Raw genomic sequence first — 15728 nt, forward strand, 5'->3', positions numbered from 1 at the left:
ACAATACTGAAATTAGGACAATTAATGACCCTGCAATGGCCTGTAAGAGTTCAAGTGAAAGGAAGAGTCACAAATCTCCCACTTTATTTTTTTATTTTTTTAACATTTTTTATTGAGTTATAGTCATTTTACAATGTTGTGTCAAATTTCACTGTAGAGCACAATTTTTCAGTTATACATGAACATACATATATATGTTGTCACATTTTTTTTCGCTGTGAGCTACCACAAGATCTTGTATATATTTCCCTGTGCTATACAGTATAATCTTGTTTATCTGTTCTGCATATGCCTGACAGTATCTACACGTTTTGAAATCCCAGTCTGACCCTTCCCATCCCCCGCCCCCTTGGCAACCACAAGTTTGTATTCTATGTCTGTGAGTCTGTTTCTGTTTTGTATTTATGTTTTTTTTTTTTTAGATTCCACATATGAGTGATCTCATATGGTATTTTTCTTCTTATTTCTGGCTTACTTCACTTAGAATGACATTCTCCAGGGACACCATGTTGCTGCAAATGGCGTTATGTTGTTGGTTTTTATGGCTGAATAGTATTCCATTGTATAAATATACCACCTCTTCTTTATCCAGTTATCTGTTGATGGACATTTAGGCTGTTTCCATGTCTTGGCTGTTGTAAATAGTGCTGCTATGAACATTGGGGTACAGGTGTCTTTGAAGCAGGGTTCCTTCTGGATATGTGCCCAGGAGCAGGATTCCTGGGTCATATGGTAAGTCTATTCCTAGTCTTTTGAGAATCTCCAGACTGTTTTCCACAGTGGCTGTACCAAACTGCATTCCCACCAGCAGTATAGGAGGGTTCCCTTTTCTCCACAGCCTCTCCAGCGTTTGTCATTTGTGGATAAGTCTCCCATTTTAAATAAAAAAAAAGCTAGAAACAATAAAGCTTAGTGAGGAAGACATTTCAAAAGCCAAGACAGGGCAAAAACTAGACCTCTTGTATCAAACATTTAGCCAAGTTGTGAATGCAAAAAAAAAGTTCTTGAAAATTAAATGTGCTATTGCTGTACGCACATGAATGGTAAGAGAGCAAAACAGCCTTATTGCTTATATGAAGAAAGTTTTAGTGGTCTGGATAGGAGATCAAACCAGCCATAACATTCCCTTAAACCAAAGCTTAATACAGAACAAGGCCCTAACTCTTCAATTCTGTGAAGGCTGAGAGAGATGAGGAAGCTTCAGAAGGCAAGTCTGAAGCTAGCAGAAGTTGGTTCACGTGGTTTAAGGAAAGAAACAGCCTCTAACAAAAATGTTCTAGGTGAAGCAGTGAGTGTAAGTGCAGAAGCTGCAGCAGGTTATCTAGATCTAAGATAATTAATAAAGGTGCCTCCAGGAAACAGCAGATTTTTAATGTAGAAGAAACAGTGTTCTATTGGAAGAAGACGCCATCTAGGACATAGCTCAAGAGGAAAAGTTAATGCCTGGCTTCAAAACTTCCAAAGATAAGTCAACTCTTTTGTTAGGGGCTAGAGCAGCCGGTGACTTTAAGTTGAAGCCAGTCCTCATCTACCATTGCAAAAATCCTAGAACCCTTAAGAATTATGCTGAATTTATTCCTCCTGTACTCTGCAAATAACACAACACAGCGTGGATGACAGCACGTCTGTTTACACCACGGTTTACTGAATATTTTAAGCCCACTGTTGAGTATTGCTGCCCAGAAAAAAATATTTCTTTCAAAATATTGATGCTCATTGACAGACAATGTGCCCGGTCACCTAGCAACTCTGATGGAGATGTACAATAAGATTAATGTTGTCGTCACGCCTGCTAACACAACATCCATTCTGTAGCCCATGGGTCAAGGAGCAATTCCGAATTTCAAGTCTTATTGTTTACAAAATATACTTTGTCAGGCTATAGCTGACATAAAAATTAATTCGTCTGTTGGACCTTGGATAAGTGAATTGAAACCCTTCTGGAAAAGATTTACCATTCTAGATGCTTTCAGAACATTTGTGATTCATGGGAAGAGGTCAAAATATCATTCACAGAAGCCTGAAAATTGATTCCAACCCTCATGGATTACACTGAGCAGCTCAAAATTTCAGTGGAGGAAGTAAATGCAGAGAGCTGGTAGAAACAGCAGGAGAAGTAACATCAGGAGTAAAGCCTGAAGATGTGACTGCATTGCTGGAATGTCAGAATGAAACTTGAATGGATGAGGAGTTGCTTCTTACGGATAAGCAAAGATAGTGGTTTCTCCAGATGGAATGTGCTCCGGGTGAAGACGCGTTGAAGACTGTCGAAGTCACAACAGAGGATTTAAAATATTACGTGAACTTAGTTGATAAATCAGTGGCAGGTTTTGAGGGATTGACTCCAATTTTGAAAGAAATTCTGCTGTGTTTAAAATGTTACCAAACAGCATGGCATGCTACAGAGAAGTCATTAATGAACCAAAGAGTCAATCAGTGCAGCAAACTTCATTGTTTTCTTATTTTAAGGAATTGCCGCAGCCATCCTAACCTTCAGCAAACACCACCCTTAGCATCAGGCAGCCAGCAGCATCAAGGCATGGCCCTCCACCAGCAAAAAGATTAGGATTTACTGAAGGCTCAGAGGATGATTAGCGTTTTTCAGCAACCAAATCTGTTTTAAATAAGGGATGTATGTTGCTTTTTTTAGACATAATTCTATTGCACACTTAATAGCCTATAGTGTAGTGTAAACATAACTTTTATTTGCACTGGGAAATAAAAAAAGATGTGTTACTTGCTGTATGCTGCATTTGTTTCATTGTGGTGATCTGGAACCAAGCCCACAATATCTGAGAGGCATGCCTGGATTGAGAAATGAATTCAAGTGTCCTCAGTTAAAATTAGGCTTCAGATAGATCTGTAAGGGAAGCTCTCAAGCTTCACCAAGCATCATCCATTACGCCAAACAGAAAGAGACGTAAACCTACATCTCTGATAGGAAAGTGTTGCCTCTAGTCAATGCAGCCGGAAGAATAAATGCTCTCCATCCAACAATTGCTCAATCAGTCAGAGACTGCAGTAGCCCAACCAATGAGAAACCTGCATACTTTGAACTTTTGGCTTCTTCCAGTGGATTCCGGTTATCACGGCACTTCCAGTTTCCCCTTTTCCCTATAAAAGCAGGTTTAACTCCCTTGTTCTCTGAATTTGCCTGTGGTCCACCACAGTTTGCATATCTTGAATTGCAATCCATCTGGCTATTCCTGAATAAACTCACTTTTGCTGGTAAAATAACTGGCTATTATATTAGTAAAGTCAACACTATATATATTTTTAGAAAGATGTTGACATATAGACATAGATATAGATATTTATTTATGTGAGGCTATACCTACATTATATTTCAAATATTGTTTAATGTGAGAAGTGTGGAATTGTGGAGACAATGAGGATTCTAGGACCAGGGTAAGAATAAGAGAAATGCTACATTTACTGTGATCATGAAAGAGAGTATTTCAGAAATCTGTAGAATGATAAGTCAGTATAGTTAAGTGATAAGAGAATGAGTGTATTTTGGAAATGAGGATTTAAGGAAATGACTTACCAAGGAGTGACACGTTCTTGTGCTAATAAGGAATAGGAAAACTTGGGATTGAGGGAACTATGAAAGATCAGTAAAAGCTGAGATGGTGCAGAAAATGATTCTAGAGTAGAGATTATAAGCATGCGCATACATCATTTTGGCTTCAGCTACATCATTGCACCATCTCAAGCTGCAAACACGGATTAGGACAAATTTGGAAACAAGGCACTTGGCATCCCTGAACAAGTTCGGAGTTAACATACATGAAGGATGGCAGGAAGTGTTCAAATTATGCCAGTTACTAGTAGTCTCTATCAACAAATTCATCATACATGCAGATTTAGGATCACAAACTTAATGGTGAAGTAAAATTGGGTTGAGAAAGAGAAAATGGCAAAACTGAGGCCCCGGTAATACAAGTTTCAATTCCACTGGTGGTAGTTAGGAAGTTTGCCTTAAAAGTTATAATCTCAAAAAAGCCAGCTATTATCAAGAGTTATGTTTATATTGTGTAATACAAAATTATAAGTTGAAGACACAGTGAACAAAAATTTAATAGGTTTTAATGTAGTTAACTTACTAATGTTACACACATTTGTCCCTTGAAACTGCTAACGTTTCAGAGATGCAAATACTTTCCTGATCCCTGTTTGCATGTCCTTGTTCCGGAAACTGTACACAATCGGGTTTAGTGTGGGGGTCACGAGGGTATAGAGCGTAGCTACCACCTTGTCCCTTTCACATGTGTAGCTGGAAGCAGGGCGGATATAGGTGTAGATGACAGGGGAGTAGTAAAGAGACACCACTATGAGGTGGGATGAGCATGTTGAGAAGGCTTTTCTCTTGCCTTCCATTGTGCGAATGCGAAGAATGGCGACGATGATGAAACCGTAGGAGATGCAGGTGAGGGTGAAGTCGCCCACAGCCAGAGTGAGGTCAGCAACATACACCATCACTTCATTGATTCTTACGGGGCTGCAGGACATAGCCAGCAGCAGGGGTATCTCACAGAAGAAGTGGTCAATGGTATTTGATCCACAGAAGGTCAGCCTCAGGATGAGACCTGTGTGCACCCAGGAATTGGTTACAGCAATAACCATGACAGTGCTGAGCAAGGCCGCGCACATCTGGTGGTTCATAATAGCGCTGTAGCGCAGAGGGAAGCAGATTGGCCACATAGCGGTCATAGGCCACGGTGGTGAAGAGAACCATCTCGGCACCCAGGGACCACGTGAAGAAGAAGAGTTGGGACATGCGGCCTCCATATGAGATGGTCTTTCTTGAGGTGAGCATGGTCTCAAGTATTTTTGGTATTATGCTTGTTGTGCAGATGATGTCCACGACAGCCAGAGCCAGGAGGAGGAGGTACATGGGCGTGTGCAAGGTGGTGTTGGAGATTATGGCAATGACAATCAGCACGTTGCCAAGAAAAGCCACAAGGTAGACGAAAAGAAAGACAATGGAGAGAACTCGCTGGAGTTCAGGGTTTTGGGTGAGGCCCAGAATCACGAACTCAGTTACAACGCTCTCATTCATCTTGCTTTTGCGATTAAATGGCAGACATTGCAGACAGCAAACAACTGGAAAGCAAGGCTATCTGGGTGCTGCTATTAGGAAATTGTGTGTGTGTGTGTGTGTGTGTAGGGGGGGAATTCAGTAATTTGATCATTGATTTGAAAAAAATTTTGTAGAAGGACTTTTTCATTGATTCTCATTTTTCAGTGAGCTTTGTCTTCTAGGCAATGTCTGTTCTCCAGATGAATACAGTTTTTTGATGTATGTTTTTGCAACAATGACTCCATTAAACAAAAGCCAGTGGTTGAGAAGGAAGAGATAAGAAAAATAAATGTCTGAATATTCAATACTGTCATTTTGAGTTAAAACTTGTCTGAGCATAATTTATATTCATATATATATATATATATATATATATATATATATATATATATAATACACACACACACAATGGAAATATAAATAATTACATATCTCATTAATTCTGTTAATGACATGTCATCTTTCCACAAACATATATAAGCAGGAATATCTGGAACCATAGAAGTGGACAGGGATAATTATGGTGGGAACATTTCAGCAGAAAAAGAACCTAAGAGACTATCCTGAGATTAGATACGCCTGGGACCGATAGCTAATTTATTGGGTCCAAGCACTAAGTAATTTGGTCAAACACTTGCCTTGCTATTCTGTTTCTTCAGGTTGACAAGTGTGATCTTAAAATCGAAGAACTGATTTTCTGTGGTGTCATAAAATGGTAAGAGGGTTTGATTTAAAACTAGAAGGTCTAAGATTGCATCTCCAGTTCATTATAACAGTAAAATGGCCATTTAACCCCATAAGCTTCAGATTTGTTGACTCCATAACTGATGTAAATTGGGACAAATACTAGATATTATACAGACAGAGTGAAAGTTTCTTGAGGATACCCAAGGAAAGAGGCAACTGGAAACAGTTTTTCCTGAAAGCAGCCACTAAGTGCATAACAGAAACCCTTGTTATATTTTTTTCCTGCCCAAAACTTCTCTAGCATTTTGTCAGTTGTTTTATTTTTTTGCTTATTTATTTGTATATTTTTTTAATGCATAATCAGTTATTTATATGAATTATAGCCATCAGGACTATTATGACCTGGCAAATATAGTAAAAGTGTTCAAAGTAACTGTGAGTGTATTCCAGAACTTTATTTTTTATCAGAGTGCTTTGACTTTTCAGAGATTAAATTCTATTTCAGATACCTAAACAAAGGTATAAATAAAAATCGTTTTTGAGGTCAAATGCAGTTTGATTTGATCCCTTATGCCCTGAAACTGCAATTAATAATTTGCTAAATTTGAGCTACTACCTGATTTATGTGTAGCTGTTCCGACTGGAAGAAAAAATAAATAAAATTTTTGTTTAATCTATAACCCACTTTGAGAATCCCTAGATTTATTTCTTATATTCCCACAGCGAAGGTTTGTAATCCCTGCCATTACTTGGACCTATGTTATGCGACAGGTTTGGTGTTAGATTCTCTGAAAATATAGCATTTTGTCCTCATAACAACTTTGGGATTTTAATATTACCACTTTTCATAACTGCAAAGAAAGAGTGCACTGAGATATAAAATAACAGAAGCCAGAATTACGTATCTCATACATGGAAAAGCCAGAATTCAAACCTAGGTTGTCTGACTCTGAAGAAATTGCTCTTAACCTCTCTTCTGTAAACTTTTAGGAAAAGCAAAACTCAGTATGGAAAACATACACACAAATTGAATGACATAGGAAAAATTTGAAAGAACATGGGAGTTTTCTCTGAATGAGATATAACTTAGACCAGATGAGATAGTTAAGTTAAAACATTTTTGAATCTTTGAATATATATTGCAGTAAACGATATTAACTGATCTTTAAATTACTGAATGTTGAATGTTTTCAAATAATATTGAGGCCTTAGTTAGTTCATCCCATCAGAATCAGAAGTATGGTTTAAAGCTTCCAGAATGTACCTATGACATCTTTCAGCCTACATGACCTTACCTGCCAAAAATAGGGGCTCAAATATAAACTAAATTTTCCATGATAAAGAACAAAACTTCAGTATTCCCCTGGAGAACTCTTATTTAGCCATGTAAATAATGCTATCTATCTAAATTGTTACTGATCAAGTCCCCTGAAGCTGGGTATGAGGGCGAGATCCCATCCCAAGACACAAATCCAACTTTTAAAAAATTCTAAGTTTACAAAGCAATAAGGAAGTGCACCTCTGGTCCACTTCCTCTGAGTTACGAGCAAAAGTGGTGGTGAGGGCATTCTAGAGATTCCTTTTCTCATCTCTTCTTGGAATGTCCCACCCCCTTTGTAAGAGTGATGGCATTGGTTGGACTCTGTTCTCAGTGCTGGTTCCATGGATTGGGATGGTTACTGTGTATAGAGAAAGCCAAACCCCCAAAAGGGAACATGACACAGTTCACTGGGAGAAGAGGGTATCTGTTGACTGTAAAAGCCTTGTTCAGAAGGTCCACCACTGGCCCAGAGTGTGTGTGTGTGTGTGTGTGTGTGTGTGTGTGTGTGTGTGTGTGTGTATGTGTGTGTGTATATATATATTATATATGTAATATATATACACACATACATAAATGTATTGAAGACTATATAATGCACACACATACACATATATATACACACATATATATACAGTCTTCAATCCAAGGTGTCCAAACAGTGGTCAATGTTTTCTACCAAAATTCTGCAAGTGAGATTGGTCTGGCTTGGATATTACCTTTCCCCTGCAAACCCACAGCATTTAGCAAAAGAGGGCCTACTTACATCAATAGGAAAATCTATTTCTCCAGGGCTTGTAAATTAAAATCTTTGACTCTCGACTGTGTCCCTTTCTGTTCTTCTAATCTGGAATTATCTCTTTTGCTTTAGTTATTATATTGAATCTGACTCAGATTTTTTATCAATTTAAATTTGTAAGTTAAAAAAATAGTGAAATTTTGTTAGAATTAATATATAGGGTTTAATTTTTTTTTTTTAGGCTGTAAATCTTGACCTTGGCACTTTCTGCCTGTAGTCTCTCATTTCTGATGTACATTCTCTAAGTCTTGATCTATCCTCATTTGTTGAGTTTAATAACAGTGGTAAACTCATTGAGCTGCTTTGAGGATTATATAAGAAACACAAATTATTAGCTTAAGTCTCAGCCCATATTTAGCTTTCAATTAACGGTAATAATAATTACTTAGCTTTCAAAACTCATTTCATTTTAAAAAGTCATAATTTTAACATATGGATTTTTATTAATAAGGAGGCAGTTTTTAATGTTTAATAAAAGAAAAAGAATTACAAAAATATGTTTGAAATGGTTGAATATTATAATAAAAGAATAAGTAGATTGGGTTGACAATAAAAGAAAATTCCACTTTATTAATCATAATGCTATTGAACTTAATTATAATATATAGGAAATGTAATGTATGTTCTCGATTATCTTTAGGTTAATGGTAAAACAAGCAACAGACAATAAACTAACATGCATTGAGATCATGGGGTGATAATTAAACATGGAACAATTTAAAATACTAACATAATATACTAATTTTGATCTTGGATAGGATTGTTGAATGACTAACTGAAAGTATGAATGTGGTATTGTCTTTGAAAGGTTAACAGCTTTTGAGGACTGTGAAGGGAAAGGAAAGAAAGAAGAAAGAAAAATATTCCAAGCAAAAACACTAAAGCTGAAAACTTTAGGGGGTATGATGTACAAAATATGCCTGGGAAATGGCATGTGGTCTGGTGACAAAACTGAATTGTGAGAAAAGAGGTATTACTGTGTTATGTGAGGTATAGCAAGTTAACACATTCAGGTAGTCATACTTTAAGAAAAAAAAAATTGTGTTTCAGTAGGCAATAAGGGAGAAGGGGGAAGTTTCTGAGAGAGGAAGTAGTATGTGCTGTGCTCCAATATTAGAAAGATAACCCTAAAGGCATCATACATAAAAGATAAATTCAGAGGGTGACAGTATGTTGTCCATTATGAGCTGACATTGTGTTTACAAGCAACAGCTGGTTTGTACAGCAATCTTAATTTAATTAAATTTATCATTAGGATTTATTGATAATAACTAGTTACCAAAATAAGTAAATGTATATAACAGATAAAACTATATACAAAGATAACTTTAGAAAAGTTAATGTTAGTTATTTGGCAAAATGTAGGCTTATTGCCAAATAAACCATGGGAACCCCTTCCTAGAGGGTGAGAATTGAGGTCATGTTGTGTTTCCTGATGCCTAGAACTCAGAATATTTAATAGCAGCTCATACTGATGTTTTATATATGTGCCATTTATCATTTTTTAAAATCCTAAGGACAGTATTAATTAAGAATAAAAAATATTAATGTTCCTATTTTACATACGAGGTAGTTGATAAAATCTGATAAAATTTATAAGCTGTTCATTGTCACACCCATCAGACATTGGTGATGTGGAGATGAGAATTGTGTCAGTCTAATAACAAAACTCACTTATGATGTTGTCCACGGGTCAGTGTCCTATTGATGCAACTCCTAAAGCATCATTTATTCTTCTGCATCAGCGACTGCATCATCATTCTCATCATAATCACCACTGTTTTCAAATAGTTTCAATTTCATTGCCAGCATGAACAACACAGGCACACTTTTAAAAGGTCTCCAGTGTGTAAGGCAAGCGGCTAGGGACGGGATACAATAGCCACTGTGTTTTATGGGGCTCCAGTGATGCAATTTAGTCTGTGCTCTCACAGTCCTGAATGGCTTCTGTTAGACAATTTCATTCTAGGCAACTTATGAGAATGAGGCAAGGTTAAATCAAATGTTTCTAGTTCAAGTTTTGTTCTAGGAGTATGCTGCATTGTCTTTGGTACCTCACAGTACTGGAAGAGGGGTGAAAGAGGCTATTTCTTAGTTTTCTAAGGTTTTGATGTGATCAAACAGAGGCAGAGTGTCTGGGAAGGAAAACGCAGTGTAAAAAGATAAAAGGCAGTGGCGCTTAGGAGAGCGTATCGACCATCATGGTTAGCCTGCCCTGTTTTGTCTCCAAAAGTCTTCTGTCTTGGGAAACTCCTCACCTTCAAGCAAATGATTTGTTACCCTAGGACAACTGAAGGCAATGAAATGCCCGTTCCTGAGATTCTTAGCCACACCTAAATTCCCAAAGCATTTTAATTCTCCAAGTTTGGGAAGAGAGCATTTTGCAAATTCAGATTTGAACTGATCACTTTTCTCATTCAAGAGTCCATCAATGGGTAGGATATGTGTGTTGAATGACTAACTGAAATCCTTATATAGGCTGTAATTTTTAGAGGTGTTTGAAGCAGTTTAGAGCACTGAAAAAATGAGGAGTTTTGAAAGCTCATTTTGAGCTATTTTGCTAATTAAACCTGATGCTAATTGAAAAAGGGAGATATTCTAAAACAATTTCTGAAACGTTAACTATTTCTAACAGTATATTAAACTAAATTTAGCTGACATTGTTCTAAACTTAAATTTGTGTATATTTGATATGAAAAAAAATCAAGATGGCAGACAAACAGTATAAGTACATTTATCATCAAATAAATATCCCCTGTTTTGAACTGAATTTTAATCTGTGGACAAATATTCTCTTGCCTTGTGTCTAAGAAAGAACTAAAAAGGTTACTTAGTCCATCTATATCCCTACCCAGTTCATAATGTTATGGTAACTTTAAAAGTGAGACAGAGTGTCCACAGATACTCACTTTAGTTCTCTGCAGGGTACTGCCATGTTCAAACGGTGACCTATGATAAATCACTAAAAAAAAGAAAATCTGAAGATAAAACCAATTGTCTTTGTCAGTTTGCTATCATGTCTTTGTCAGTTTGCTATCAAGTCTTCTTTTATATTTTCTTAAGTGTTGCTTTCATTATACCTAAGATTAATATTAAAAAAAATTTCTGGACTCAAGAACAAGGGTGTCCAGGGAACAGCATTTTGGACTGAGTTTCCGGCAGTTAGGTTACAACGGGATCTCAGAGGAACAATTAAAACAACCCTGTGCTGATTACTAATTACAGCGTGGAATAACTTGGCCTTTCTGTGTCATCATTTCTCTTTAAGACCAAAGGTATCCCGAAGAAAAAAATGTGACAATGAGTGTGTATAGGTCCATGAATGACTGAAAAATTGTGCTGAACACTGGAATTTGACACAACATTGTAAAATGATTATAAATCAATAAAAAATGTTAAAAAAAAAAAGACCAAAGGTATCCCAAGATAGTAGCCTCATAGAGTAGGAAATCTGAGTAATGAGAGACATTACTGGGACATTACTGGGAATGCTTAAAGGACATTCAAAGAACAAATGGATGGACATCGGTATAGGAGCAGTTACACCTGCCTTGAGGATCACTCTCTCCCAATAGAAAATAAATAGGAAAGAGTGGCAGGAAATGTATGTAAAGACAAAGGTTAAAGCAAAGATTGTAGAAGTTCGCTTAGTCCTCTACACTGTGAAGAAGAGGGGGTCTGCAAATAAATTACAGGATGACATTTGGTTTTCCATTACTGAGTGCAACAAACTCTTCAGCTAAATTTCTTTCCGAATTGAACTGACTCGTTTGAAAACCTGTTCGGTTCTTCCTTTTGGCGTTGCTTATGCATATCCATACACACATGCAACTCATGTCAATGCTGTACTTGCAACAGAATAACATCGCATCTGCCCCATTTGCTGAACATCCTCATAGTTTGAAATGTCCACTGAAATTCAAACACAGAATTTCACGTTTGCCATATAGGTGTCGTTCTTCTGTTTGTTTGTCTTAGAGAAAAAGTACGTGGGTGAAGGTTAGACCATTTTAACAGTTTTCTTAAAATGCCAGGCAATGATCTAAATGCTTATTCAACATTTATTATAAACATAGCATTACAAACCTTTTGAGATAAATAGGGGAGGTTTTGGAACTGATGGGGAAAAATGACATCAGAGGTTTATCCATCCATTCATCTACATTATTCTCAACTTGCTTTTTATATTAGGAAGATTTCTGACTAAGATGTAAATAAAACTTTTTTTCAATGGCCTACTCAGGTAATTTTGTTCATTTCTTTTAGTATGTCCTATTAATATTGCTTGAAGGATGGGTTTATATGCCTTCTGTATTAAGTACAAGATAGGGGAAATGTTCCTGGCCAGACATAGTATCTATTCCCAAACATCCAGGTAAAGTTAATATAACTTCGCTATATAAAGCCCATTTAAACAGTCTAATTTTCAGAACCTTTCAACCCTTACATTTCTATATTCTTTCAATCGAATTGTAGCTTGATTAAAAAAAGAAAACTAAATCAAATAGCCTGTAATTAGGTATATTTGTTTGACAATACATCATGCAAATAATGCTCAGAGTGCCATTTTTTAAATCAACATAAGAGTAAAGACCTCAGTTAATGAAGATATTCTGTTCATTCTCAATTATTTCCTTCACTTAGCATTAAATCTTGGATACAGTATCATGGTAAACTGACTCATTCACTCATTCACTTTAAAAGCTAAGCACTATTCCCTTGGTTTTGATATAATGAGGTGTGCACCAGAGGATGAGATGTTGAAGGTAACATTTACTGAGATTGACAGTAGCACCTGATTTTAAGTTTTTAAGAGCCGAGGCTCACCCATCAAAGCAGGAATGTTATTTTTTCCTTAGAAAACATCAGTCTGACTTTTATTCGAAGTTTTGATTCTTAGAAATCTCCAAAAAGTAACCTTAGGAATTTACTTTTATTTATTTATTTTTTAGCTCTCTTGAAATACAATTGATACACAAAAAATACACACATCTACTGTATATATATTGATTTGTTTGGACATATGCATATAGCCAGGATATCAACACTAAAACCAAGGTACTACACATATTCGTCACCTCCGAAACTTTCCTTGTGATCTTTTGTGATTTTTTAGAGCTTAGAAATTTCATAGATTTGAAACTCATGCTCACAATAAATAAAGAAGGAGAGCAGATCAGATGTACATTGTTTCATTATACTGACTTAAGAAGAAGTAAACCTTCAACATAGACATGCCTTCTGAAAATTAATACTCATTATTCTCACGATGAAATATTTTCTCCTATTTCCTTCAGACAGGTACCTTCTTTTTCTATCATCTCCTACTTTATTTTTGAGTGAGGGCCCAGGAGAGATTTCAAATAATACAAACAAATGGGGCCTAATGGGTAGCTGCTACTCAGCCCAAAGGCTTTTCCCCTGTGAGAAGCAGCCCGCATTGCACGTGTGTGAGCCAATATGGACCAGGACAGATTATGTCCTCCTTGGCTGCTTCTGACCTATAGCCATAGAGAAAAGGGTAAGGGAGGGAAATAAACATTTCATCCTTGTGTTAATGGTTAAAAATGAAAGTATCTAGCTTTTCAATGGGATGGAGTCATTTGGAGAAAAATCAAATAACTATCATAATTCTTTTTTCTATAGTCACTTTTTATTTGAAGCCATGAGATAGTCTAACCTTGGCAACTTGCTAACAGTCAGAATCCATTACTATTAGCCTTTTCTGAGGCCAACATATTGTTACGTAAGTAATTTTTATTGCTTTATCCAAACCCTCCGGCAGTCCTGTTGACCTACTTTTAACTTTCCATCACTTCGCTTTTTAGAATGCTTTGTTCACCATCCTTGTTAAACAAGTGTGGCACATTATACTTATCCGTTTTATGTGTATACATTTCACTGTAGTTTTATCCAAAAAAATGGTGTGTTGAAATAATTGCACACTATGATTTAAGTTATCCTTTTATTCATCTAAACTTCTGCTATTTCCCATGTCTGATATTTCACAAATATGTCTCAAAAGTTTTCATTTATGTTATCAAAACAGTCTTTAAAAGGGACAAGAATTTACAGCTTGTTTAGCAAAACACTCACTGCCTAGGGCACATTATTTTATAAATCAATGCCAAGGATAAATGTGTCAGTATATAAAGATTTTTTTTCTTAAAGAAAAAAGCCCAGTTTGTTTACATCCAGAACTCCCATTCCAACTGGAATCACAATATTGTAAATCAACTAAATTACAATAAAATTTTAAAAAGAGCTGTCATTCTTACCATATATAAGAAAATAGAGAAAGTATATGTTTTTGTGTTTGTTTGTTTTGTTTGAATTTTTTTCTTAGGTTTATTTTTCTCTCCCCGTATCAATTAAGATTTACCCGCTTTTTCCATATTCTTACTTGGAACCCCTGAACAGATATGGAGGCAATTACAGAGGCCTGTTTTGTTGAAGGCAGTTTACTTTCCCTTCCATTTCTTCAGCAGAGTTTCTCGTACTTCCCTGTTACGGAGAGTGTAGATGAAAGGGTTTAGAACTGGAGTTACCACTGGTGTTCAGGACATGGACAGCTTTGGTGAGGTTCAAGGCTTCTTTGATGGAGGTGCGGACGTGAAGGAAGATTGTGGACCCATACCAGATGAGCACCACAGTGAGATGTGAGGAGCAGGTGGAGAAGGCTTTGCTTCTGCCCTTGGCTGAGGGAATCCTGAGGATGGTACTGATGATGTAGACGTAGGAGACCAGCGTGATAAGGCAGGAACTCAGGATGACCACAGAAGCAATCACAAAGCTCACAAGTTCCACTGGCCGGGTGCTGGTACACGCCAGGGCAATCCAGGGTGCAATGTCACAGAAGAAGTGGTTGATGGTGTGGGGGCCGCAGAAGGACAGGCTGCTGATGAGGGCTGTGGGCACTGCGATGGCCAAGAAACCACAGACCCAGGAGCCTAGGGCCAGCTGCACTGAGAGGAGGCTATTCATGATGACCCCGTAGTGGAGAGGGTAACAGATGGCCAGATAGCGGTCGTAAGCCATGGCTGCCAGGAGGAAGTACTCTGTGCAGCCCAGTGAGAAAACTAGGTACATCTGCAAAAGGCAGCTGGTAAATGATATGATTTGGCTTCTCCCCAGGAGGATGGCCAGGGCTTTGGGGACTGCAGCTGTGGTGTACCAAATCTCCAGGAAAGAATAGATTACTCAGAAAGAAGTACATGGGGGTGTGTAGCTGGTGGGAGGTACTCACCAACATCAAGATAGCCGTGTTACCACCAACTGTGAGAATGTACATAACCAGAAAAAGCATGAAAAGGGAGAGCTGAAGGAACTGGGACCCAGGAAAACCCAACAGCAGAAAGTCTTGGGGGAGAGTTTCATTGTCTGTGCCCATTGAAGTTCTGAGATAAACCAGAAAACAGAGACCCCACACTGAGGCCTCTGATGCAATCACTCAGTCCTAGAAACAGAAGAAGAAATGCATTCATGAGAATGCTTCATTAACTGAATGCAGGACTGACAACCCAACATTTGTTGGGTACCTGCTCTGTGCTTGGAGCTGTGTATGATTAATATCAGTTAATTTAATCCAATAGAGAGACATGCTATTAGAAACAATCGACAATTCAAAAGGCTTCTGTGCAAATAATTTTCGCAGTTTTGCAAAGATTGCATCCATGCTTACACATCAGATTCAAGATTCAAATCCAGTCTTTCTAACCTCCGTCATCCTGTTCTAGCCATGCCATTGATTATGTCTAAACACACAAAGAGCTGACCATTTTATGTTGATTCAATTCACTACTTTATAACTAGACTCTTTCTGTATGGTCCTTAAATGAGAT

At 37.2% G+C, this 15728-nt stretch overlaps 2 protein-coding genes across 2 annotated transcripts; both read right to left on the reverse strand.

Moving 5' to 3' along the window:
• Window positions 1-4137: 4137 nt before the first annotated feature.
• On the reverse strand, window positions 4138-5418 carry LOC102509384 (olfactory receptor 13G1). The gene is given in 2 exon segments (XM_006178020.2): window positions 4138-4695; window positions 4697-5418. Coding segments are annotated over 2 exon segments (924 nt in total). The 5' UTR covers window positions 5063-5418.
• An 8930-nt stretch (window positions 5419-14348) lies between these two features.
• On the reverse strand, window positions 14349-15277 carry LOC102521625 (olfactory receptor 6F1). The gene is given in 3 exon segments (XM_006177992.2): window positions 14349-14438; window positions 14440-15078; window positions 15080-15277. Coding segments are annotated over 3 exon segments (927 nt in total).
• Between the last annotated feature and the right edge of the window lie 451 nt (window positions 15278-15728).

Source organism: Camelus ferus, chromosome 3 (assembly GCF_009834535.1).
Source record: "Camelus ferus isolate YT-003-E chromosome 3, BCGSAC_Cfer_1.0, whole genome shotgun sequence".
In the NCBI taxonomy this organism is placed as follows: domain Eukaryota; kingdom Metazoa; phylum Chordata; class Mammalia; order Artiodactyla; family Camelidae; genus Camelus; species Camelus ferus.